The sequence below is a fragment of the Salvelinus alpinus genome, chromosome 2, assembly GCF_045679555.1.
Source record: "Salvelinus alpinus chromosome 2, SLU_Salpinus.1, whole genome shotgun sequence".
Taxonomy (NCBI): Eukaryota; Metazoa; Chordata; class Actinopteri; order Salmoniformes; family Salmonidae; genus Salvelinus; species Salvelinus alpinus.
In genome coordinates this window covers 2,733,967-2,761,955 of record NC_092087.1, presented here as the reverse complement: position 1 = coordinate 2,761,955, position 27,989 = coordinate 2,733,967, and the positions used below count along the sequence as shown (strand labels likewise).

The 27,989-nt window shown below is 42.3% G+C and overlaps 1 protein-coding gene across 2 annotated transcripts in view; it reads left to right on the top strand.

The window, feature by feature from the left end:
- The first annotated feature begins 955 nt into the window (after positions 1–955).
- The window catches only part of LOC139552821 (E3 ubiquitin-protein ligase makorin-2-like), a 77,093-nt gene continuing 50,059 nt past the window's right edge, over positions 956–27,989 (top strand). Inside the window, exons 1-3 of one of the 2 annotated variants that reach the window (XM_071364885.1) lie at positions 956–1,212; positions 21,582–21,710; positions 21,841–22,040. In XM_071364885.1, coding sequence (XP_071220986.1) covers positions 1,187–1,212; positions 21,582–21,710; positions 21,841–22,040 — 355 coding nt within the window. In that variant the 5' untranslated portion in view covers positions 956–1,186. Of the gene's footprint in view, positions 1,240–21,581; positions 21,711–21,840; positions 22,041–27,989 lie in introns of both variants that reach the window. The other variant, XM_071364893.1, reaches the window with a different exon arrangement.

Sequence of the window (27,989 nt, the reverse complement as noted above, 5' to 3'; positions counted from 1 at the left end):
TGCTCATTGAAATTCTCAATTATCATGGATTTATCAGTCGTGACAGTGTTTCCAAGCCTCAGTGCAGTGGGCAGCTGGGAGGAGGTGCTCTTATTCTCCATGGACTTTACAGTGTCCCAGACGTTGACATGACCAATCCATTCGAAGCTACGGTTGGTATATCTTGATTTGACGTCATTTTATCTGTGGCCAATAACCTTGAGCCTTCTTGGATGGGCACTTCTAATGTAACTCTATGGCAGCACCCAAGGGGCTTGAATTGTCAAGCTCTACCTGTAGATTATGCGGCGACCTAGTGTCCCCATTCATGACAGAACACTGAGCCAATCACAGCGCGACTAGAGAACATTCCTCAATGCTCCATATTTTCCGCTGGCTGCCTCACCACCACAGAAAGCACTGAGCTAGTCTGAAACACCTGCATTTTGGAGCTGCCTTACTCAACACAGCAAAAAAGAGACCATGTTTGTTTGCAGCTTTATTAACTCAATCATGTTTTTTATTTTTTATATTGTTTGCAAACTGATACTGACACCTATTAATGCCAAAATAACATGCAAAACAGGCAAAAATAAATACAATTACACTAAACAGGTGGGGCTCAAACTCTGCCCCTTTTTACACTTCTTGCATTGCATTGGGTTTTGCACGAATGCTCTGAGGTGTATCTTTTATATCCCAACCTTATAGAGTGATTAATACTCATCAAACATCAGCAATACAGATACACTTTGCTCCCTTTCCCCATACGGGTCATTAGACGTGCATTAACTACTTCTGGAATTTTTTGCCTATGATATTGATTATCACTGTCCAACAGGACTCCAGTGATAACACCATACACCCCCTGGTTACTTTGTCTGCATCCACTTTTCCCAACGCCTTCTTCACCATCCTCGTGACTTCAAACGGTTTTTCCCAAATAAATCCATTCTAAGACTTCACTGTTGTCCACGCATCTTCCTCGCTAACGGTACTGGACGTGCTTTCAGCGTTTCGCTTCTAACGACACTTCTGCTTCAGCCATTTCCCCGGCGACCAGTCTGCCTAATACGTGCCCGGAACCTTAACATCGGAACCTTATTTTAATTGATTCTGGGGGTTCATAGGCGGGTGTTTCGGATTGCACTCAAACGTGACAACGATAACATAAATACTGTTGCGCCAATGTTATTGATGAACAAAAATGAGCACGAAGCAAGTCACCTGCAGGTGACTAATGGTTTTACTATTCCTTGAGTACGTTTCTTGCCTTGAGCTGTGTGATGTTTCCGGACTTGCAATTAGGAAATGTTCGCTAGCTTCTTAGCTAGCTGGCTGGCTAGCCAACATTAGCTAACTCTTTGCCGTTGCTAGTTAGCTTCCTAACGTTAGCTTTGAAGCTGAGACCAGTCTGGTGCGATATATGAGAACATGCGGTAGTGTGTTGCTCAGATTGAACAAGTCCATGGATCACGCGATTGGTGCTTTTGTTTGCTAGTTAGCACTAAAGTGTAGCCTAGGCAGACGATAGTGGGCGCTAGATCTGCACTATAATGACTAGGATTGATGACGCCCGGTCGCCGGTTTTTATATAAATAGGCTGGACACATGACATTTTTAACAAAGCTTTTCACATAACTAGTTCATTGCATCCGCCGTGGAGCCCGGTTTCATAATATGACCATAATTCTCAGCTGTTTGCCGTACTTTTGAAGTAATCACGAAAAACAGGGCTTATTTTAGGGCATTTTCACCCTACCTGCTCCTATTAGTTATATTGAGCACCATGTTGCTGTTGCTAGCTAATTTGTCCTGGGATATAAACATTGGTTTGTTATTTTACCTGAAATGCACAAGGTCCTCTACTCCAACAATTCATCCACAGATAAAACGGTAAACCAAATTCCTTTCTTGTCATGTCTCCTCCTTCCTTAGGCTTTGGCAACCAACTTTACTAGAGGTCGACCGATTATGATTTTTCGATACCGATTTATTGGAGGACCAAAAAAAGCCGATACCGATTAATCGGATGTTTTATTTATTTATATATATATATAGTTGAAGTTGTAAGTTTACATTCACCTTAGCCAAATACATTTAAGATCCGTTTTTTCACAATTCCTGACATTTAATCCGAGTAAAAATTCCCTGTCTTAGGTCAGTTAGGATCACCACTTTATTTTAAGAATGTGAAATGTCAGAATAATAGGAGAGAGAATGAATGATAAATTGTTTAACTTGGGTCAAACGTTTCAGGTAGCCTTCCACAAGCTTCCCACAATAAGTTGGGTGAATTTTGGCCCATTCCTCCTGACAGAGCTGGTGTAACGGAGTCAGGTTTGTAGGCCTCCTTGCTCGCACACGCTTTTTCAGTTCTGCCCACAAATGTTCTATTGGATTGAGGTCAGGGCTTTGTGATGGCCACTCCAATACCTTCACTTTGTTATCCTTAAGCCGTTTTACCACAACTTTGGATGTATGCTTGGGGTCATTGTCCATTTGGAAGACCCATTTGCAACCAAGCTTTAACTTCCTGACTGATGTCTTGAGATGTTGCGTCAATATATCCACATAATTTTCCACCCCCATGATGCCATCTATTTTGTAAAAGTGCACCAGTCCCTCCTGCAGCAAAGCACCCCCACAACATGATGCTGCCACCCCCGTGCTTCACGGTTGGGATGGTGTTCTTTGGCTTGCAAGCCTCCCCCTTTTCCTCCAAACGTAACGATGGTCATTATGGCCAAAGAGTTCTATTTTTGTTTCATCAGACCAGAGGACATTTCTTCAAAAATTACGATTTTTGTCCCCATGTGCAGTTGCAAACCGTAGTCGTTTTTTTATGGCGGTTTTGGAGCAGTGGCTTCTTCCTTGCTGTGCGGCCTTTCAGGTTATGTCGATTATAGGACTCATTTTACTGTGGATACAGATACTTTTGTACCTGTTTCCTCCAGCATCTTCACAAGGTCCTTTGCTGTTCTAGGATTGATTTGCACTTTTTGCACCAAAGTACATTCATCTCTAGGAGACAGAACGCGTCTCCCTCCTGAGCGGTATGACGGCTGCGTGGTCCCATGGTGTTTATACTTGCGTACTGTTGTTTGTACAGATGAACGTGGTACCTTCAGGCATCTGGAAATTGCTCCCAAGGATGAACCAGACTTGTGTAGATCTACAATTTTTTTTCTGAGATCTTGGCTGATTTCTTTTGATTTTCCCATGATGTCAAGCAAGGAGGCTCTGAGTTTGAAGGTAGGCCTTCAAATACATCCACAGGTACACATCCAATTGACTCAAATGATGTCAGAAGCTTCTAAAGCCATGACATCATTTTCTTGAATTTTCCAAGCTGTTTAAAGGCAGTCAATTTAGTGTATGTAAACTTCTGACCCACTGGAATTGTGATACAGTGAAATAATCTGTCTGTAAACTATTGTTGGAAAAATTACTTGTGTGATGCACAAAGTAGATGTCCTAACCGACTTGCCAAGACTATAGTTTGTTAACAAGCAATTTGTGGAGTGGTTGAAAAACGAGTTTTAATGACTCCAACCTAAGTGTATGTAAACTTCCGACTTCAACTGTAGATGGCCGGGCGGGGGGGTTGTGGAGCCAGAGACAGCAGGGGTTCAAACTGTAGAACTGTATGTGTAAATCATTCTCTCTACTATTATTCTGACATTTCACATTCTTAAAATAAAGTGGTGATCCTAACTGACCTAAAACAGGATTTTTACTAGGATTAAATGTCAGGAATTGTGAAAAACGGATCTTAAACGTATTTGGCTAAGGTGTATGTAAACTTCTGACCACAACTGTGTGTATATATACAGTGGGGAGAAGAAGTATTTGATACACTGCCGATTTTGCAGGTTTTCCTACTTACAAAGCATGTAGAGGTCTGTAATTTTTATCGTAGGTACACTTCAACTGTGAGAGACGAAAATCACATTGCATGATTTTTAAGTAATTAATTTGCATTTTATTGCATGACATAAGTATTTGATACATCAGAAAAGCAGAACTTAATATTTGGTACGGAACCTTTGTTTGCAATTACAGAGATCATACGTTTCCTGTAGTTCTTGACCAGGTTTGCACACACTGCAGCAGGGATTTTGGCCCACTCCTCCATACAGACCTTCTCCAGATCCTTCAGGCTAGGCCACTCCAGGACCTTGAGATGCTTCTTACGGAGCCACTCCTTAGTTGCCCTGGCTGTGTGTTTCGGGTCGTTGTCATGCTGGAAGACCCAGCCACGACCCATCTTCAATGCTCTTACTGAGGGAAGAAGGTTGTTGGCCAAGATCTCGCGATACATGGCCCCATCCATCCTCCCCTTAATACGGTGCAGTCGTCCTGTCCCCTTTGCAGAAAAGCATCCCCAAAGAATGGTGTTTCCACCTCCATGCTTCACGGTTGGGATGGGGTTCTTGGGGTTGTACTCATCCTTCTTCCTCCAAACACGGCGAGTGGAGTTTAGACCAAAAAGCTCTATTTTTGTCTCATCAGACCACATGACCTTCTCCCATTCCTCCTCTGGATCATCCAGATGGACATTGGCAAACTTCAGACGGGCCTGGACATGCGCTGGCTTGAGCAGGGGGACCTTGCGTGCGCTGGAGGATTTTAATCCATGACGGCGTAGTGTGTTACTAATGGTTTTCTTCGAGACTGTGGTCCCAGCTCTCTTCAGGTCATTGACCAGGTCCTGCCGTGTAGTTCTGGGCTGATCCCTCACCTTCCTCATGATCATTGATGCCCCACGAGGTGAGATCTTGCATGGAGCCCCAGACCGAGGGTGATTGACCGTCATCTTGAACTACTTCCATTTTCTAATAATTGCGCCAACAGTTGTTGCCTTCTCACCAAGCTGCTTGCCTATTGTCCTGTAGCCCATCCCAGCCTTGTGCAGGTCTACACTTTTATCCCTGATGTCCTTGCACAGCTCTCTGGTCTTGGCCATTGTGGAGAGATTGGAGTCTGTTTGATTGAGTGTGTGGACAGGTGTCTTTTATACAGGTAACGAGTTCAAACAGGTGCAGTTAATACAGGTAATGAGTGGAGAACAGGTGCAGTTAATACAGGTAATGAGTGGAGAACAGGTGCAGTTAATACAGGTAATGAGTGGAGAACAGGTGCAGTTAATACAGGTAATGAGTGGAGAACAGGTGCAGTTAATACAGGTAATGAGTGGAGAACAGGTGCAGTTAATACAGGTAATGAGTGGAGAACAGGAGCAGTTAATACAGGTAATGAGTGGAGAACAGGTGCAGTTAATACAGGTAATGAGTGGAGAACAGGTGCAGTTAATACAGGTAATGAGTGGAGAACAGGTGCAGTTAATACAGGTAATGAGTGGAGAACAGGTGCAGTTAATACAGGTAATGAGTGGAGAACAGGTGCAGTTAATACAGGTAATGAGTGGAGAACAGGAGCAGTTAATACAGGTAATGAGTGGAGAACAGGTGCAGTTAATACAGGTAATGAGTGGAGAACAGGTGCAGTTAATACAGGTAATGAGTGGAGAACAGGTGCAGTTAATACAGGTAATGAGTGGAGAACAGGTGCAGTTAATACAGGTAATGAGTGGAGAACAGGTGCAGTTAATACAGGTAATGAGTGGAGAACAGGTGCAGTTAATACAGGTAATGAGTGGAGAACAGGAGGGTCTCAATTAAACCGTGCCTATACGACCTGTTTGTCTGACTCTTGCCGTTTGATCATTCCAGTGTCGGGTTCCAGAAAACATTAATATTTGGACATGAGAGAACAAAGAACAAATAATATTATATTATTATATATATATACAGTGGGGAGAACAAGTATTTGATACACTGCCGATTTTGCAGGTTTTCCTACTTACAAAGCATGTAGAGGTCTGTAATTTTTATCATAGGTACACTTCAACTATGAGAGACGGAATCTAAAACAAAAATCCAGAAAATCACGTTGTATGATTTTTAAGTAATTAATTTGCATTTTATTGCATGACATAAGTATTTGATCACCTACCAACCAGTAAGAATTCCGGCTCTCACAGACCTGTTAGTTTTTCTTTAAGAAGCCCTCCTGTTCTCCACTCATTACCTGTATTAACTGCACCTGTTTGAACTCATTACCTGTATAAAAGACACCTGTCCACACACTCAATCAAACAGACTCCAACCTCTCCACAATGGCCAAGACCAGAGAGCTGTGTAAAGACATCAGGGATAAAATTGTAGACCTGCACAAGGCTAGGATGGGCTACAGAACAATAGGCAAGCAGCTTGGTGAGAAGGCAACAACTGTTGGCGCAATTATTAGAAAATGGAAGAAGTTAAAGATGACAGTCAATCACCCTCGGTCTGGGGCTCCATGCAAGATCTCACCTCGTGGGGCATCAATGATCATGAGGAAGGTGAGGGATCAGCCCAGAACTACACGGCAGGACCTGGTCAATGACCTGAAGAGAGCTGGGACCACAGTCTCAAAGAAAACCATTAGTAACACACTACGCCGTCATGGATTAAAATCCTGCAGCGCACGGAAGGTCCCCCTGCTCAAGCCAGCGCATGTCCAGGCCTGTCTGAAGTTTGCCAATGACCATCTGGATGATCCAGAGGAGGAATGGGAGAAGGTCATGTGGTCTGATGAGACAAAAATAGAGCTTTTTGGTCTAAACTCCACTCGCCGTGTTTGGAGGAAGAAGAAGGATGAGTACAACCCCGAGAACACCATCCCAACCGTGAAGCATGGAGGTGGAAACATCATTCTTTGGGGATGCTTTTCTGCAAAGGGGACAGGACGACTGCACCGTATTGAGGGGAGGATGGATGGGGCCATGTATCGCGAGATCTTGGCCAACAACCTCCTTCCCTCAGTAAGACCATTGAAGATGGGTCGTGGCTGGGTCTTCCAGCATGACAACGACCGGAAACACACAGCCAGGGCAACTAAGGAGTGGCTCCGTAAGAAGCATCTCAAGGTCCTGGAGTGGCCTAGCCAGTCTCCAGACCTGAACCCAATAGAAAATCTTTGGAGGGAGCTGAAATTCCGTATTGCCCAGCGACAGCCCCGAAACCTGAAGGATCTGGAGAAGGTCTGTATGGAGGAGTGGGCCAAAATCCCTGCTGCAGTGTGTGCAAACCTGGTCAAGAACTACAGGAAACGTATGATCTCTGTAATTGCAAACAAAAGGTTTCTGTACCAAATATTAAGTTCTGCTTTTCTGATGTATCAAATACTTATGTCATGCAATAAAATGCAAATTAATTACTTAAAAATCATACAATGTGATTTTCTGGATTTTTGTTTTAGATTCCGCCTCTCACAGTTGAAGTGTACCTATGATAAAAATTACAGACCTCTACATGCTTTGTAAGTAGGAAAACCTGCAAAATCGGCAGTGTATCAAATACTTGTTCTCCCCACTGTATATATTATACTATTTGATCATGTGCATTTTCAATCTGTCCTTGTCCTAGTCTGTAATCCCAACATGTTTCAAGCTGACCATCATTGTCCCTGTTCCCAAGAGATCCAAGGTAACCTTCCTAAATGACTGTTGCCCTGTAGCACTCACATCTGTAATTACATCGACCACAACATCGACCAGGATGTTGTGGAGCAGGTCGAGTGCTTTGAGTTCCTTGGCGTCCACATCACTAACGAACTAACATGGTACACACACACCCGCACCGTCGTGAAGAGGGCATGGCAGCGCCGCTTCCCCCTCAGGAGGCTAAAAGAATGTGTCATGGGCCCTCGCGCCATTGAGAGCATCTTGACTGGCTTCATCACCGCTTGGATATGGCAAATGCATCGTCCTTGACCGCAAAGAGAGGCAGGTAGCCTAGTGGTTAGAGGCAGGTAGCCTAGTGGTTAGAGGCAGGTAGCCTAGTGGTTAGAGGCAGGTAGCCTAGTGGTTAGAGGCAGGTAGCCTAGTGGTTAGAGTGTAGAGGCGGCAGGTAGCCTAGTGGTTAGAGTGTAGAGGCGGCAGGTAGCCTAGTGGTTAGAGCGTTGGACTAGTAACAGGAAGGTTGCAAGATCCAATCCCCGAGCTGACATGGTCAAAATCTGTCATTATTTTTTTGTGTGTCACTGGCCTACACTGGCACCACAATTTCAAAGTGTGTGTGTAGGGTTTGTATTTTATTTTTACTATTTTCTACATTGTAGAATAACAGTGAAGACATCAAAACTACGAAATTACACATGGAATCATGTGGAATTCTGTTATCTCCACCCGGCACAGCCAGAAGAGGACTGGCCACCCCTCATAGCCTGGTTCCTCTCTAGGTTTTTTCCTAGGTTTTGGCCTTTCTATGGAGTTTTTCCTAGCCACCGTCCTTCTACACCTGCATTGCTTGCTGTTTGGGGTTTTAGGCTGGGTTACTGTACAGCACTTTGAGATATCAGCTGATGTACGAAGGGCTTTATAAATACATTTGATTTGATGTAGTAACAAAAAAGTGTTAAACAAATCAAAATTTGTTTTATATTTGAGATTCTTCAAAGTAACCACCCTTTGCCTTGATGACAGCTTTGCACACGCTTGGCATTCTCTCAACCAGCTTCATGAGGTAGTCACCTGGAATGCATTTCAATTAACAGGTATGCCTTGTGAGTATAGAGACTAAGTGGAGTCGCAATTCAACAGCTTAGACACGAGACGTATGTGGCATGGTCTTCAGACAATCACGGACTACAAAAGGAAAACCAGCCACGTCGCGGACACCGACATCTTGCGTCCGGCCAAGCTAAACACCTTCTTTGCCCGCTTTGAGGATAACACAGTTCCACCGACGTGACACGCTACCAAGGACTGTGGGCTCTCCTTCTCCGTGGCCGATGTGAGTAAGAAATTTAAACGTGTTAACTCTCGCAAGGCTGCCGGCCCAGAAGGCATTCCTACCCACGTTCTCAGAGCATGCGCAGACCAGCTGGCTGGTGTGTTTTCTGACATATTCAATCTCTCCCTATCCCAGTCTGCTGTCCTCACATGCTTCAAGATGGCCACCATTGTTCCTGTACCCAAGAAAACAAAGGTAACTGAAATAAATGACTATCGCCCCGTAGCACTCACTTCTGTCATCATGAAGTGTTTTGAGAAACTAGTCAAGGATCATATCACCTCCATTTTACTTGTCACTCTAGACCCACTTCAATTTGCTTACTGCCCCAATAGGTCCACAGACCATGCAATCGCCATCACACTGCCCTATCCCATCTGGATGAGGAATGCTGCTCATCATTAAGCTTGAGACCCTGTGTCTGAACCCCGCTCTGTGCAATTGGGTCCTGAACTTCCTGACGGGCCAACCCCAGGTGGTGACGGTAGGAAACAACACCTCCACTTCGCTGATCCTCAACACTGGGGCCCCATAAGGGTGTGTACTCAGTCCTCTCCTGTACTCCCTGTTCACCCACGACTGCGTGGCTAAGCACTCCTCCAACTCAATCATCAAGTTTGCAGACGACACTACAGTGGTAGGCTTCATTACCAGAAATGACGAGACAGCCTACAGGGAGGAGGTGAGGGCCCTTGGAGTGTGGTGTCAGGAAAACAACCTCTCACTCAACGTCAACAAAACAAAGGAAATGATCGTGGACTTCAGGAAACAGCAGAGGGAGCACCCCCCTATCCATATCGACGGGACAGCAGTGGAGAAGGTGGAAAGCTTCAAGTTCCTTGGCATACACATCACTGACATTCTGAAATGGTCCACCCACACAGACAGTGTGGTACGGTCTGCACAACGCATCACCGGGGGCAAACTACCTGCTCTCCAGGACACCTACAGCACCCGATGTCACAGGAAGGCCAAAAAGGTCATCAATGACAACAACCACATGAGCTACTGCCTGTTCACCCCGCTATCATCCAGAAGGCGAGGTCAGTAAAGGTGCATCAAAGCTGGGACCGATAGACAGGGAAACAGCTGTCTCAAGGCCATCAGACTGTTAAATAGCCACCACTAGCACAGAGGCTGCTTCTCATATACACAGACTTGAAATCATTGGCCACTTTTTAATAAATTGAACACTATTCACTTGAATAATATCTCCACACCATCACTGCAGTCCCTGGTTCGAATCCAGGCTGCATCACATCCGGCCGTGATTGGGAGTCCCAATTGGCCCAGTGTCGGCTGTGGTAGGCCGTCATTGTAAATAAGAATTTGTTCTTAACTGACTTGCCTAGTTAATTAAAGGTGTAAAAAAACAAAACGTTTTTTTTATCATGCATTTCTCATCTCATATGTACAGTGGGGAGAACAAGTATTTGATACACTGCCGATTTTGCAGGTTTTCCTACTTACAAAGCATGTAGAGGTCTGTAATTTTTATCATAGGTACACTTCAACTGTGAGAGACGGAATCTAAAACAAAAATCCAGAAAATCACATTGTTTGATTTTTAAGTAATTAATTTGCATTTTATTGCATGACATAAGTATTTGATCACCTACCAACCAGTAAGAATTCCGGCTCTCACAGACCTGTTCGTTTTTCTTTAAGAAACCCTCCTGTTCTCCACTCAATACCTGTATTAACTGCACCTGTTTGAACTCATTAGCTGTATAAAAGACACCTGTCCACACACTCAATCAAACAGACTCCAACCTCTCCACAATGGCCAAGATCAGAGAGCTGTGTAAGGACATCAGGGATAAAATTGCAGACCTGCACAAGGCTGGGATGGGCTACAGGACAATAGGCAAGCAGCTTGGTGAGAAGGCAACAACTGTTGGTGCAATTATTCGAAATTGATAATTGATAAAAAATTGATAAAAATGACGGTCAATCACCCTCGGTCTGGGGCTCCATGCAAGATCTCACCTCGTGGGGCATCAATGATCACGAGGAAGGTGAGGGATCAGCCCAGAACTACACGGCAGGACCTGGTCAATGACCTGAAGAGAGCTGGGACCACAGTCTCAAAGAAAACCATTAGTAACACACTACGCCATCATGGATTAAAATCCTGCAGCGCACGCAAGGTCCCCCTGCTCAAGCCAGCGCATGTCCAGGCCCATCTGAAGTTTGCCAATGACCATCTGGATGATCCAGAGGAGGAATGGGAGAAGGTCATGTGGTCTGATGAGACAAAAATAGAGCTTTTTGGTCTAAACTCCACTCGCCGTGTTTGGAGGAAGAAGAAGGATGAGTACAACCCCAAGAACACCATCCCAACCGTGAAGCATGGAGGTGGAAACATCATTCTTTGGGGATGCTTTTCTGCAAAGGGGACAGGATGACTGCACCGTATTGAGGGGAGGATGGATGGGGCCATGTATCGCGAGATCTTGGCCAACAACCTCCTTCCCTTAGTAAGAGCATTGAAGATGGGTCGTGGCTGGATCTTCCAGCATGACAACGACCCGAAACACACAGCCAGGGCAACTAAGGAGTGGCTCCGTAAGAAGCATCTCAAGGTCCTGGAGTGGCCTAGCCAGTCTCCAGACCTGAACCCAATAGAAAATCTTTGGAGGGAGCTGAAAGTCTGTATTGCCCAGCGACAGCACCGAAACCTGAAGGATCTGGAGAAGGTCTGTATGGAGGAGTGGGCCAAAATCCCTGCTGCAGTGTGTGCAAACCTGGTCAAGAACTACAGGAAACGTATGATCTCTGTAATTGCAAACAAAGGTTTCTGTACCAAATATTTAAGTTCTGCTTTTCTGATGTATCAAATACTTATGTCATGCAATAAAATGCAAATTAATTACTTAAAAATCATACAATGTGATTTTCTGGAATTTTGTTTTAGATTCCGCCTCTCACAGTTGAAGTGTACCTATGATAAAAATGACAGACCTCTACATGCTTTGTAAGTAGGAAAACCTGCAAAATCGGCAGTGTATCAAATACTTGTTCTCCCCACTGTATATACTGTATTCTATACTATTCTACTGTATCTTAGTCTATGCCGCTCTGACATTGCTCATCCATATATTTATATATTCTTATTCCATTCCTTACTTAGATTTGTGTGTATTAGGTATTTGTTGTGAAATTGTTAGATATTTCTGCACAGTCGGAACTAGAAGCACAAGCATTTCGCTACAACCGAAATAACATCTGCTAGCCATGTGTATGTGACCAATAAAATTTGATTTGTTAAAAGTTAATTTGTGGATTTTTTTTTCTTAATGCATTTGAGCCAATCAGTTAGTGTTGTGACAAGGTAGGGGTGGAAGGTATACAGAAGATATAACTATTTGGTTAATGACTAAGTCCATATTATAGCAAGAACAGCTGAAATAAGCAAAGAGAAATGACATTCCATCATTACTTTAGGACATGAATGTCAGACCATCATTACTTTAGGACATGGTCAGTCAATCTGGAACATTTAAAGAATAGTTCTTGAAGTGCAGTCGCAACAACCATCAAGCATTATGATGAAACTGGCTCTCGTGAGGCCCGCCACAGCAAAGGAAGACCCAGAGTTACCTCTGCTGCAGAGGATAAGTTCATTAGTTAACTGCACCTCATATTGCAGCCCAAATAAATGCTTCACAGAGTTCAAGTAACAGACACATCTCAACAGCAACTGTTCAGAGGAGACTGTGTGAATCAGGCATATTGGTCGAATTGCTGCAAAGAAACCACTACTAAAGGACACCAATAAGAAGAGACTTGCTTGGGCCAAGAAACACGAGCAATGGACATCTAGACCTGTGGAAAATCTGTCCTTTGGTCTGATGAGTCCAAATTTGAGATTTTTGGTTCCAACCGTTGTGTCTTTGTGAGACACCGAGTAGGTGAACGGATGATCTCCGCATGTGTGGTTCCCACCATGAAGCATGGAGGAGGAGGTGTGATGGTGTGGGGGTGCTTTGCTGGTGACACTGATTTATCTAGATTTCAAGGCACACTTAACCAGCATGGCAACCACAGCATTCTGCAGCGATACGACATCCCATTTGGTTTGCGTTTAGTGGGACTATCATTTTGTTTTTTAAACAGGACAATGATCCAAAACACACCTCCAGGCTGTGTAAGAGCTATTTCACCAAGGAGAGTGATGGAGTGCTGCATCAGATGACCTGGCCTTCACAATCACCAGACCTCAACCCAATTGAGATGATTTGGGATGAGTTGGACCGCAGAGCAAAGGAAAAGCAGCCAAGTGCTCAGCATATGTGGGAACTCCTTCAAGACTGTTGGAAAAGCATTCCAGGTGAAGCTGGTTGAGAGATTGCTAAGAGTGTGCAAAACTGTCATTAAGGCAAAGGGTGACTACTATATAAGTCATATTTGATTAGTTTAACACTTTTTTTGGTTACTACATGATTCCATATGTGTTATTTCATAGTTTTGATGTCTTCACTAGTATTCTACAATGTAGAAAATAGTAAGAATAAAGAAAAACCCTTGAATGAGTAGGCGTGTCCACACTTTTGACTGGTGTGTGTGTGTGTGTGTGTGTACACACACTCACACGTTCAAGTTTGGGGTCACTTAGAAATGTCCTTGTTTTTGAAGAAAGAAAAAAAATATTTGTCCATTAAAATAACAACAAAATGATCAGAATTATGGTGTAGAAATTGTCAATGTTGTAAATGAATATTGTAGCTGTAAACGGCAGATTTTTAATGTAATATCTACATTTATCAGCAACCATCACTCCTGTGTTCCAATGGCACGTTTATCATTTTAAACGTGCCAAGATCATTAGAAAACCCTTTTGCAGTTATGTTAGCACAGCTGAAAACTATTGTCCTGGTTTAAAGAAGCAATAAAACTGACTAGTATCTGGAGCATCAGAATTTTTGGGTTCGATTGCAGGCTCAAAATGGCCAGAAACAAAACTTTCTTCTGAAACTTGTCATTCTATTCTTGTTCTGAGAAATGAAGGCTATTCTTCTGCGAGAAATTGCCAAGAAACTGAAGATCTCGTACAACGCTGTGTACTACTCCCTTCACAGAACAGCGCAAACTGGCTCTAACCAGAATAGAAAGAGTGGGAGGCCCTGGTGCACAACTGAGCAAGAGTACAAGTACATTAGAGTATCTAGTTTGAGAAACAGACGCCTCACAAGTCCTCAAATGGCAGCTTCATTAAATAGTACCCGCAAAACACCAGTCTCAACGGCAACTGTGAAGAGGCGACTCTGGGATGCTGGCCTTCTAGGCAGAGTTGCAAAGAAAAAGCCATATCTCAGACTGGCCAATACAAAGAAAAGATTAAGATGGGCAAAAGAACACAGGCACTGGACAGAGGAACTCTGCCTAGAAGGCCACCATTCCGGATTTGCCTCTTCACTGTTGACGTTATAAGGAAATCCGTCAATGGAAATAAATTCATTAGAACCTGATCTATCGATTTCAAATCATTGGGAAGACAGATGCAGTTGAAGTAGGAAGTGTAAATACACTTAGGTTGGAGTCATTAAAACTTGTTTTTCAAACACTCCACAAATTTCTTGTTAACAAACTATAGTTTTGGCAAGTCGGTTAGGACATCTACTTTGTGCATGACACAAGTACTTTTCCCAATAATTTTTTACAGGCAGATTGTCACCTAGAGTGAATTATATCACAATTCCAGTAGGTCAGAAGTTTACATACACTAAGTTGACTGTGCCTTTTAAACAGCTTGGAAAATTCCTGAAAATTATGTCATTGCTTTAGAAGCTTCTGATAGGTTAATTGACATAATTTCAAGTCAATTGGAGGTGTGCCTGTGGATGTATTTCAAAGCCTACCTTCAACCTCAGTCCCGCTTTGCTTGACATCATGGGGAAATCAAAAAATATCAGCCAATATCTCAGAAAATAAATTGTAGACCTCCACAAGTCTTGTTCATCCTTGGGGCAATTTCAAAACGCCTGAAGGTACCACGTTCATCTGTACAAACAATAGTACGCAAGTATAAACACTTTGGGACCACGCAGCCGTCATACCGCTCAGGAAGGAGACGCATTCTGTCTCCTAGAGATAAATGTACTTTGGTGAGAAAAGTGCAAATCAATCCCAGAACAACAGCAAAGGACCTTGTGAAGATGCTGGAGGAAACAGGTACAAACGTATCTGTATCCACAGTAAAACGAGTCCTATATCAACATAAGCTGAAATGCCGCTCAGCAAGGAAGAAGCCACTGCTTCAAAACCTCCATAAAAAGCCAGACTACAGTTTGCAACTGTACATGGGGACAAAGATCATACTTTTTGGAGAATTCTCCTCTGGTGTGATGAAACAAAAATAGAACTGTTTGGCCATAATGACCATCGTTATGTTTGAAGGAAAAAGGGGGAGGCTTGCAAGCTGAAGAACACCATCCCAACCGTGAAGCACGGCAGTGGCAGCATCATGTTGTGGGGGTGCTTTGCTGCAGGGAGGGACTGGTGCAGTTCACAAAATAGATGGCATCATGGGGTTGGAAAATTGTGGATATATTGAAGCAACATCTCAAGACATCATTCAGGAAGTTAAAGCTTGGCTGCAAATGGGTCTTCCAAATGGACAATGACCCCAAGCATACTTCCAAAGTTGTGGCAAAATGGCTTAAGGACAACAAAGTCAAGATATTGGAGTGACCATCACAAAGCCCTGACCTCAACCCAATAGACATTTTGTGGGCAGAACTGAAAAGGCGTGTGCGAGTGAGGAGGCCTACAAACCTGACTCCGTTACACCAGCTCTGTCAGGAGGAATGGGCCAAAATTCACACAACTTGTTGTGGAAGGCTACCCGAAACGTTTGACCCAAGTTAAACAATTTAAAAGGCAATGATACCAAATACTAATTGAGTGTATGTAAACTTCTGACCCACTGGGAATGTGATGAAAAAAATAAAAGCTGAAATAAATCCTTCTCTCTCCTATTATTATGACATTTCACATTCTTGATCATTCTTGATCAAGTTGATCAGGTTTTTGATTGTAGCCTGTGGAATTTTGTCCCACTTCTCTTCAATGGCTTTTTGCAAAGTTGATGGATATTGGCGGGAACTGGAACATGCTGTCATACACTTCGATCCATAGCATTCCAAACATGCTCAATGGTGACATGTTTGAGTATGCAGGCCAAGGAAGAACTGGGACATTTTCAGCTTTTTTCAGAACATTCAATTCTCTGGCAACAGCTCTGGTGGACATTCCTACAATCAGCATGTCTATTGCACTCTCCCTCAACTTAACATCTGTGGCATTGTGTTGTGACAAAATTGCACATTTTAGAGTGGCTTATTACTGTCCCCAGCACAAGGTGCACCTGTGTAATGATCATGCTGGTTAATCCGCTTCTTGATATGCCACACCTGTCAGGTGGATGGATTATCTAGGCAAAGGTGAAATGCTCACTAACAGGAATGTAAACAAATTTGTGCGCACAATCTGACAGAGAATTTTTGTGCGTATTGTCAATTATTTCTGGATTCTTACACTTTACATGTTGCGTTTTATTGTTGTTCAGTATATATTGATTAGAGGTCGACCGATTAATCGGAATGGCCGATTTAATTAGGGCCCATTTCAAGTTTTCATAACAATCGGAAATCTGTATTTTTGGACACCGATTTGGCCGTTTTTATTTTTTACACCTTTATTTAAGCTTTATTTAACTAGGCAAGTCAGTTAAGAACACATTCTTATTTTCAATGACGGCCTAGGAACGGTGGGTTAACTGCCTCGTTCAGGGGCAGAACGACAGATTTTTACCTTGTCAGCTCGGAGGATTCAATCTTGCAACCTTACAGTTAACTAGTCCAACGCTCTAACCACCTGATTACATTGCACTCCACGAGGAGCCTGCCTGTTACGCGAATGCAGTAGAAGCCAATGTAAGTTGCTAGCTAGCATTAAACTTATCCTATAAAAATCAATCAATCATAATCACTAGTTAACTACACATGGTTGATGATATTACTAGTTTATCTAGCGTGTCCTGCGTTGCATATAATCGATGCGGTGCGTATCGTTGCTCCAATGTGTACCTAACCATAAACATCAATGCCTTTCTTAAAATCAATACACAGAAGTATATATTTTTAAACCTGCATATTTAGCTTAAAGAAATCCAGGTTAGCAGGCAATATTAACCAGGTGAAATTGTGTCACTTCTCTTGCGTTCATTGCACGCAGAGTCAGTGTATATGCAACAGTTTGGGCCGCCTAATTTGCCAGAATTTTACGTAATTATGACATAACATTGAAGGTTGTGCAATGTAACAGGAATATTTAGACTCGTGGATGCCACCCGTTAGATAAAATACGGAACGGTTCCGTATTTCACTGAAAGAATAAACGTTTTGTTTTCGAGATGATAGTTTCCGGATTCAACCATATTAATGACCTAAGGCTCGTATTTCTGTGTGTTATTATAATTAAGTCTATGATTTGATAGAGCAGTCTGACTGAGCGGTGGTAGGCAGCAGCAGGCTCGTAAGCATTCATTCAAACAGCACTTTACTGCGTTTTGCCAGAAGCTCTTCGCTTTGCTTCAAGCCTATCAACTCCCGAGATTAGGCTGGTGTAACCGATGTGAAATGGCTAGCTAGTTAGCGGGGTGCGTGCTAATAGCGTTTCAAACGTGGTATAGAGAGAAATAGTCCTATAATAACTACAACCTAAAACTTCTTACCTGGGAATATTGAAGACTCATGTTAAAAGGAACCACCAGCTTTCATATATTCTCATGTTCTGAGCAAGGAACTTAAACGTTAGCTTTTTTACATGGCACATATTGCACTTTTACTTTCTTCTCCAACACTTTGTTTTTGCATTATTTAAACCAAATTGAACATGTTTCATTATTTATTTGAGGCTAAATTGATTTTATTGATGTATTATATTAAGTTAAAATAAGTGTTCATTCAGTATTGTTGTAATTGTCATTATTACAAAAAATAAAAATCGGCCGATTAATCGGTATCGGCGTTGAAAAATCATAATCGGTCGACCTCTAATATTGACCAATAGTGTTTATATAAATAGTGAAGAGAACAGGTCCCAAAATGGACTCCTGTGGTACACCTTTATGTAGTTGAAGAAATTCAGACTTTTGACTGAGATAACCAAGAACAAAATAGAATGACAAGCTTTTGACAGGTCCACAAACACAGCAGGACATTTCATTTTGGTATCTAAAGCATTGACAAGATCATTAAAGTGGTTGCTGTAATAGTGCTTTGTCAGGACTAAACCCTGATTGGTTTACATTCAAAATACAGTTTCCAGTACTGGCCGGTGGAAAGCCAGGTGGGTGGCAAGCGCTACACCGGGCCGCGGGAGAGTCCAAAAGAGTACATCCAAGGGGAGTTCAAGTTTGGCAGTAGTCCAAAAACATCCAAGACACAAAGTGGAAGGATGAAAGCAACAGTAGGCAGGCGTCTGCTCAGATAATGCCCCAGTGCAGGGTAAGGTGCCCAGGTATATTCATGTAGGCCTCGAGTTTCATAGACCTGTTTTGTATTATTATTTTTATTTCACCTTTATTTAACCAGGTAGGCTAGTTGAGAACAAGTTCTCATTTACAACTGCGACCTGGCCAAGATAAAGCATAGCAATTCGACACATACAGCAACACAGAGTTACACATGGAATAAACAAAACATAGTCAATAATACAGTAGAACAAAAGAAAACAAAAAGTCTATATACAGTGAGTACAAATGAGGAAAGTTAAGGGAGGTAAGGCAATAAATAGGCCATGGTGGTGAAGTAATTACAATATAGCAATTAAACACTGGAATGGTAGATGTGCAGAAGATGAATGTGCAAGTAGAGATACTGGGGTGCAAAGGAGCAAGATAAATAAATAAATACTGTATGGGGATGAGATAGTTGGATGGGCTATTTACAGATGGGCTATGTACAGGTGCAGTGATCTGTGAGCTGCTCTGACAGCTGGTGCTTAAAGCTAGTGAGGGAGATATGAGTCTCCAGCTTCAGAGATTTTTGTTCGTTCCAGTCATTGGCAGCAGAGAACTGGAAGGAAAGACGACCAAAGAAGGAATTGGCTTTGGGGGTGACCAGTGAGATATACCTGCTGGAGCGTGTGCTACGAGTGGGTGCTGCTATGGTGACCAGTGACCTGAGATAAGGCGGGGCTTTACCTAGCAGAGACTTGTAGATAACCTGTAGCCAGTAGGTTTGGCGACGAGTATGAAGCGAGGGCCAACCAACGAAAGCGTACAGGTCGCAATGGTGGGTAGTGTATGGGGCTTTGGTGACAAAACGGATGGCACTGTGATAGACTGCATCCAGTTTGTTGAGTAGAGTGTTGGAGGCTATTTTATAGATGACATCACCGAAGTCGTGGATCGGTAGGATGGTCAGTTTTACGAGGGTATGTTTGGCAGCATGAGTGAAGGATGCTTTGTTGCGATATAGGAAGCCAATTCTAGATTTAATTTTGGATTGGAGATGCTTAATGTGAGTCCGGAAGGAGAGTTTACAGTCTAACCAGACACCTAGATATTTGTAGTTGTCCACGTATGCTAAGTCAGAGCCGTCCAGAGTAGAGGTCGACCGATTATGATTTTTCAACGCTGATACCGATTATTGGAGGACAAAAAAAGCCGATACCGATTAATCGGCCAATTTTATTAAAAAAAAAATATATAGTTTTATATATATCATACACACACACACACACACACACACACACATTTTTGTAATAATGACAACTGCAACAATACTGAATGAACAATGAACACTTATATTTTAACTTAATATATTACATAAATATACACACACACACACAGCTCTGAAGTGACAATGATACTGAAGAGTCTGCTTAGGAGACAAATACTCTCAACTGTTTGAATAAAAATAGAGTTTAAGTTACCTGTGATGAATGTTGAAAACAAAAACTGTCATTTCTATATGCAGGAAATCCTATTTTAATAATGGGCATGGTAAGAATTGACGATCAAAGTGCGAGTCATAATTCCCATGACACCTTCTAGCAAAATCTGAAAAGCGGTTCCTTCATTTATTCCTTAGGATATTTTTGGATTCACTTAAAATAAGGTCTGTGTTTCGTGTAGGCTTACACCACCTTGCCAATTTTATAACTGTGTAGATATCCATAGGACAAGGTAACTCTGATCAATATTGGCTAAATATAAGCGAAGATAAAAAAAATTGTAGAGTGGATTTATGAAAATATGTTGACAAACGTTACCTTATCCTAGTGAGATTTACACGGGTATCAAAACGTCGAGGCGGTTTAAGCTTGCACGAAACTTATTTGAAGTAGATCAAGACATTCTCTATGGAAGACATGAACGGTAAAATAACAAAGGAACCCCTTTCAAATTCAGCCGCAAGTTATTACAGGAATTATAACGCGTCGACTATTTCTCTCTAAACCATATACCTTTGACTAATCCGGAAACTATTACCTCGAAAACAAAACGTTTATTCCGTTCCGTATTTTATCTAACGGGTGGCATCCATGAGTCTAAATATTCCTGTTACATTGCACAACCTTCAATGTTGTCATAATTACGTAAAATTCTGGCAAATTAGTTCGCAAAGAGCCAGGCGGCCCAAACTGTTGCATATACCCTGACTCTGCGTGCAATGAACGCAAGAAAAATGACGCAATTTCACCTGGTTAATATTGCCTGCTAACCTGGATTTCTTTTAGCTAAATATGCAGGTTTAAAAATATATACTTGTGTATTGATTTTAAGAAAGGCATTGATGTTTATGGTTAAGTACATATTGGAGCAATGACAGCCATTGATTGATTGTTTTTTATAAGATAAGTTTAATGCTAGCTAGCAATTTACCTTAGCTTACTGCATTCGCGGCACAGGCAGGCTCCTCGTGGAGTGCAATGTAATCAGTGTTAGAGCATTGGACTAGTTAACTGTAAGGTTGCAAGATTGGATCCCCCGAGCTGACAAGGTTAAAAATCTGTCGTTCTGCCCCTGAATGAGGCAGAACGTTCCTAGGCCGTCATTGAAAATAAGAATGTGTTCTTAACTGACTTGCCTAGTTAAATAAAGATTAAATAAAGTCGACCTCTAGTCCAGAGTAGTGATGCTGGATGGGCGGGCAGGTGCGAGCAGTGATCGGTTGAATAGCATGCATTTCGTTTTACTTGCGTTTAAGAGCAGTTGGAGGCCACGGGAGGAGAGTTGTATGGCATTGAAGCTCGTCTGGAGGTTAGTTAACACAGTGTCCAAAGAAGGGCCAGAAGTATACAGAATGGTGTCGTCTGCGTAGAGGTGTACCAGAGAATCACCAGCAGCAAGAGCAACATCATTGATGTATACAGAGAAGAGAGTCGGCCCGAGGATTAAACCCTGTGGCACCCCCATAGAGACTGCCAGAGGTCCGGACAACGCCCTCCGATTTGACACACAAATGTCTCCTTAAACTCTGTATGCAATATTGCACTATCTTCCAGTGTGTTCGCAGCTACATGAAACAAAGGTAAACGGAGACCACAAAAAGCTTTTCAGCTACAAACACAGATCAAACAAAGACATGCTTGTCTCCATCTTGAAATGGGAGTGTGTATGAACCTAATCAGACTATATATCAGTTCTCAGAACATCCGGCCTGAATAAGCAGAAACCAAGGTATCATGACTAATCCACACGCTAGCTAGCTTGCTTATTCTGCTGTTTGTTTGTGTGTTGCTATGCAGGTATTTTCTCCATGGTGTCTGCCGAGAGGGCAATAGGTGCATGTTCTCTCATGACCTGACCACCAGTAAACCTTCAACCATCTGTAAGTTCTTCCAGAGAGGTGTGTGTGCCTACGGAGACCGCTGCAGGTAAGATCCAACATACTTACCACACTGATGGGCTGGAATGTACAGTTACTGTATGAGTTTTATGCTCATCTATAGTGTTCAATAAATGTGTTTATTATCATTGTGTGTGTTTTGACTGTCTGTGTTGTAGGTATGACCACATCAAGCCATCTGGTGGTGGTAGTGGAGGAGGAGGAGGAGGAGGGAGAGGTGTGCCCATGGACCTCCCTAACAGAAACCCCATCACTGCTGGGGCCTTCATCCCCCCTGGGGTGCCTGGACCTCTCGTCCCCACTGCACCCCAAGCCAGGCATCAGGGAGGGAAGAAACCGCTGGTGCTGAGAGATAGAGGTATGCACGGTGGAATCTCACTGCCACATTTACATGCAAACCAATATCCCATTATTATTCTGTTTTTGAGTTGACGCTAGGACTGGGCGATATATCAAATGAATTTGATTAATTCAAATGTATGTTTTTGCGCGATATTCTAAATGCCTGTACCAAGAATCTAGGTTTTGTTCTTTTTCAGTTTTATGAACGTTTGTCCTCTTGTTGTCTTTTTGGTCTTGTCTCGTTCGCTCCTTCTGTGCATCTTCCCATTTACCCCAGAGATCTGTATATAATGACGAGATGCTCATGTCTCCGTTCTATCAATGGGAGTCGTCCCAAAGGCAGGACAAAATAAGCCCATAGAAAAGCATTGGCCTTATTTTGGACAGATTTTATCAAGAGTGAGACCTCTCGCTTTGCACCTTCCTCTATGGTTTACACACACACACCAAGCCCCTCCCCTTCCTCTCATGCCAACAAAGTTGAGAGATCACATCTTCCCCTCTGACAAAGCGGTTTCAACTCGCTAGTTGCATTTGAGGTTTGGTCCAACAGAATCAGCCATATCAGTCAACTTCTCCTCTAGTACAGCAAAATTAACTTTTCAACCTTTTTTGTCTCAACTACTCAAAATGCACGCAGAGCAGATACTCTTGTTTTAGTAGTATCAATGAACATTGATTATTGAAAAGGAATGCTCAGTTTGTCGCCCACAGCGTTGGGGTACCACTGTAATACTAGCTGCCTAGTCTGCAATAAGCATAAAACACAATTATATATATATTTTTATTCCTTTTTTCCTGCATTATTTAACTTATTTTGTACATAATGTTGCTGCCACCGTCTCTTATGACTGAAAAGATCTTCTGGAAATCAGAACAAGATCTTCTGGAAATCAGAACAAGATCTTCTGGAAATCAGAACAAGATCTTCTGGAAATCAGAACAAGATCTTCTGGAAATCACCTCCAACTGGATGAAGATTTCTTTCTTTTAAGTCCGACGCGAAGGAGCGAGTGGGTAACCCGCCTCTACCATCCATTCTATTGGCCAACGTGCAATCACTGGAGAATAAACTGGATGATCTCCGCTTGAGACTATCCTACCAACGGACATAAAAAATTGAATATTTTATGTTTCACCAGTCGTGGCTGAACGGCGAACGGATAATATTATTTTGGTTTTCTGTGCATCGGCAGGACGGAACAGCTATGTCTGGTAGGACGAGGGGTGGGTGTGAAACTATTTGTCAATAACAGCTAGTCTACCAAAAGTTTTCATCTATATTTTTCGTAGGTCGTTTATTTACCACCACAAACCGATGCTGGCACTAAGACCAAACTCAATGAGCTGTGTAAGGCCATAAGCAAACAAGAAAATGCTTATCCAGAAGCGGCGCTCCTAGTGGCCAGGGACTTTAATGCAGGGGAACTTAAATGTGTTTACCTCATTTCTACCAGCATGTTACATGTGTAACCAGAGGTTAAAAAAATCTAGACCACCTTTACTCTACACACAGAGACGCATATAAATCTGACCATAATTCTATCCTCCTGATTCCTGCTTACAAGCAAAAACTAAAGCAGGAGGTACCAGGGACTCGTCAGATGACGCGGATGCTACGCTACAGGACTGTTTTGTGGGCACAGACTGGAATATGTTCCAGGATTTATCCAATGGCATTGAGGAGTATACCACCTCAGTCATCGGCTTCATCAATAAGTGCATCGACGACGTCGTCCCCACAGTGACCGTACGTACATATCCCAACCAGAAGCTATGGATTACAGGCAACAGAGCTGCCGCTTTCAAGGAGGGGGACACTAATCCAGACGCTTGTAAGAAATCCCGCTATGCCCTCAGATGAACCATCAAACAGGCAAAGTGTCAATACAGGACTAAGATCGAATCCTACTACTGGTTCTGACGCTCGTCGGATGTGGCATGGATTGTACACTATTACGGACTACAAAGAGAAACGGACACAAAAACAACAAACCTTTCTGAACGTGATAATACCTTGACAAAGTTGTTAAATAGCATGTTAGTACATATTCTTTCAATATTTCGAATGTTTTAGAAACTTCTGTTACGTACCTGTAATAGTAGAAAGAACGTACACAAGTTTACGTCTGCATAGGTCTGGCTTTTTCCTTTATTCTGAAGAATGGAGCGCATGCTTGGCCAGAACTTGCTGTTTCTCCTACTGCCACAGTGCAACAGCGCCATCTATTGGCCTGATGGACTAAAGCATGTTCTAAAGCATAATGACTAAAGCATGTGGAATATACAATTTAGATTAAGACAAATACATACACAAATTAGTTAAAAATAATAAGGGGTGTCTGTTTATAGTGACTTTGTTGTCAACCTATTGCACCCACAAAGCTCATCACTAAGCTAAGGACCCTGGGGCTGAAGCCCCTCCCTCTGTAACTGGATCCTGGACTTCCTGACGGACCGCCCCCAGGTGGTAAGGGTAGACGGCATCATTTCTGCCACACTGATCCTTAACACGGGGCCCCTCAGGGGTGTGTGCTTAGTCCCCTCCTGTACTCCCTTTTTACCCACGACTGCGTGGCCAAACACGAGTCCAACACCATCATTAAGTTTGCTGGTGACACAACAGTGGTAGGCCTGATCACCGACAACGATGAGAGCCTAAAGGGAGGAGGTCAGAGACCTGGCAATGTCGAACCAGGACAGCAACCTCTCCATCAACGTGAGCAAGACAAAGGAGATGATCGTGGACTACAGGAAAAGGAGGGCTGAACACGCACCCATTAACCTGTTTAGGCTTCAGAGATTTTTGTTCGTTCCAGTCATTGGCAGCAGAGAACTGGAAGGAAAGACGACCAAAGGAGGAATTGGCTTTGGGGGTGACCAGTGAGATATACCTGCTGGAGCGTGTGCTACGAGTGGGTGCTGCTATGGTGACCAGTGACCTGAGATAAGGCGGGGCTTTACCTAGCAGAGACTTGTAGATAACCTGTAGCCAGTAGGTTTGGCGACGAGTATGAAGCGAGGGCCAACCAACGAAAGCGTACAGGTCGCAATGGTGGGTAGTGTATGGGGCTTTGGTGACAAAACGGATGGCACTGTGATAGACTGCATCCAGTTTGTTGAGTAGAGTGTTGGAGGCTATTTTATAGATGACATCACCGAAGTCGTGGATCGGTAGGATGGTCAGTTTTACGAGGGTATGTTTGGCAGCATGAGTGAAGGATGCTTTGTTGCGATATAGGAAGCCAATTCTAGATTTAATTTTGGATTGGAGATGCTTAATGTGAGTCCGGAAGGAGAGTTTACAGTCTAACCAGACACCTAGATATTTGTAGTTGTCCACGTATGCTAAGTCAGAGCCGTCCAGAGTAGAGGTCGACCGATTATGATTTTTCAACGCTGATACCGATTATTGGAGGACAAAAAAAGCCGATACCGATTAATCGGCCAATTTTATTAAAAAAAAAATATATAGTTTTATATATATCATACACACACACACACACACACACACATTTTTGTAATAATGACAACTGCAACAATACTGAATGAACAATGAACACTTATATTTTAACTTAATATATTACATAAATATACACACACACACACAGCTCTGAAGTGACAATGATACTGAAGAGTCTGCTTAGGAGACAAATACTCTCAACTGTTTGAATAAAAATAGAGTTTAAGTTACCTGTGATGAATGTTGAAAACAAAAACTGTCATTTCTATATGCAGGAAATCCTATTTTAATAATGGGCATGGTAAGAATTGACGATCAAAGTGCGAGTCATAATTCCCATGACACCTTCTAGCAAAATCTGAAAAGCGGTTCCTTCATTTATTCCTTAGGATATTTTTGGATTCACTTAAAATAAGGTCTGTGTTTCGTGTAGGCTTACACCACCTTGCCAATTTTATAACTGTGTAGATATCCATAGGACAAGGTAACTCTGATCAATATTGGCTAAATATAAGCGAAGATAAAAAAAATTGTAGAGTGGATTTATGAAAATATGTTGACAAACGTTACCTTATCCTAGTGAGATTTACACGGGTATCAAAACGTCGAGGCGGTTTAAGCTTGCACGAAACTTATTTGAAGTAGATCAAGACATTCTCTATGGAAGACATGAACGGTAAAATAACAAAGGAACCCCTTTCAAATTCAGCCGCAAGTTATTACAGGAATTATAACGCGTCGACTATTTCTCTCTAAACCATATACCTTTGACTAATCCGGAAACTATTACCTCGAAAACAAAACGTTTATTCCGTTCCGTATTTTATCTAACGGGTGGCATCCATGAGTCTAAATATTCCTGTTACATTGCACAACCTTCAATGTTGTCATAATTACGTAAAATTCTGGCAAATTAGTTCGCAAAGAGCCAGGCGGCCCAAACTGTTGCATATACCCTGACTCTGCGTGCAATGAACGCAAGAAAAATGACGCAATTTCACCTGGTTAATATTGCCTGCTAACCTGGATTTCTTTTAGCTAAATATGCAGGTTTAAAAATATATACTTGTGTATTGATTTTAAGAAAGGCATTGATGTTTATGGTTAAGTACATATTGGAGCAATGACAGCCATTGATTGATTGTTTTTTATAAGATAAGTTTATCCTTAACACGGGGCCCCTCAGGGGTGTGTGCTTAGTCCCCTCCTGTACTCCCTTTTTACCCACGACTGCGTGGCCAAACACGAGTCCAACACCATCATTAAGTTTGCTGGTGACACAACAGTGGTAGGCCTGATCACCGACAACGATGAGAGCCTAAAGGGAGGAGGTCAGAGACCTGGCAATGTCGAACCAGGACAGCAACCTCTCCCTCAACGTGAGCAAGACAAAGGAGATGATCGTGGACTACAGGAAAAGGAGGGCTGAACACGCACCCATTAACCTGTTTAGGCCAGGGGTGCCGCTAGCGGCACTCCTCCCACATTCCATTGAAAAGGCAGAGCGGCAAATTAAAAAAAATTTGGGGAAATATTTAACTTTCACACATTAACAAGTCCAATACAGCATTTGAAAGATAAACATCTTGTCAATCCATCCAACATGTCCGATTTTTTAAATGTTTTACAGAGAAAACACCACATATATTTATGTTAGGTCACCACCAAATAAAAAAAGACAGACAGACATTTTTCACAGCACAAGTAGGCTGCAGGTAGCATGCACAAGCCAACCTAACTAACCTAGAACCAACCTAAATAACCTAGAAAAAACTACCTCAGATGACAGTCCTATAACATGTTACACAATAAATCTATGTTTTGTTCAAAAAAATTGCATATTTTAGCTATAAATCAGTTTTACATTACTGCTACCATCATAGCTACAGTCAGAAATCGCACGGGAGTAGCCAGAGTAAATACAGACACCAACTACCTAATTACACATCATAAAACATTTCAGACAAATATATGGTGGATAGCTAATGAAAGACAAATATCTTGTGAATACAGACAATATTTCCGATTGTTGAAGTGTTTTACAGCGAAAACACCACATATATTTATGTTAGTTCACCACCAAATACAAAAGACAGACAGACATTTTTCACAGCAACGGTAGCATGCAAGTAGCTAACCTAACTAACCTAGAACCAACCTAAATAACCTAGAAAAAACTCCCTCAGATGACAGTCCTATAACATGTTACACAATAAATCTGTTTTGTTCGAAAAATGTGCATATTTTAGCTATAAATCAGTTTTACATTACTGCTACCATCATAGCCACCATCACAGCTACAGTCAGAAATTGCACGGCAGTAGCCAGAGAAAATACAGACACCAACGTCAACTACTAATTACACATCATAAAACATTTCAGAACAATATATGGTGGATAGCTAATGAAAGAATAAGATCTTGTGAACAGAGCCAATATTTCCGATTTTTGAAGTGTTTTACAGCGAAAACACAATATATCGTTATATTAGCTTACTACAAT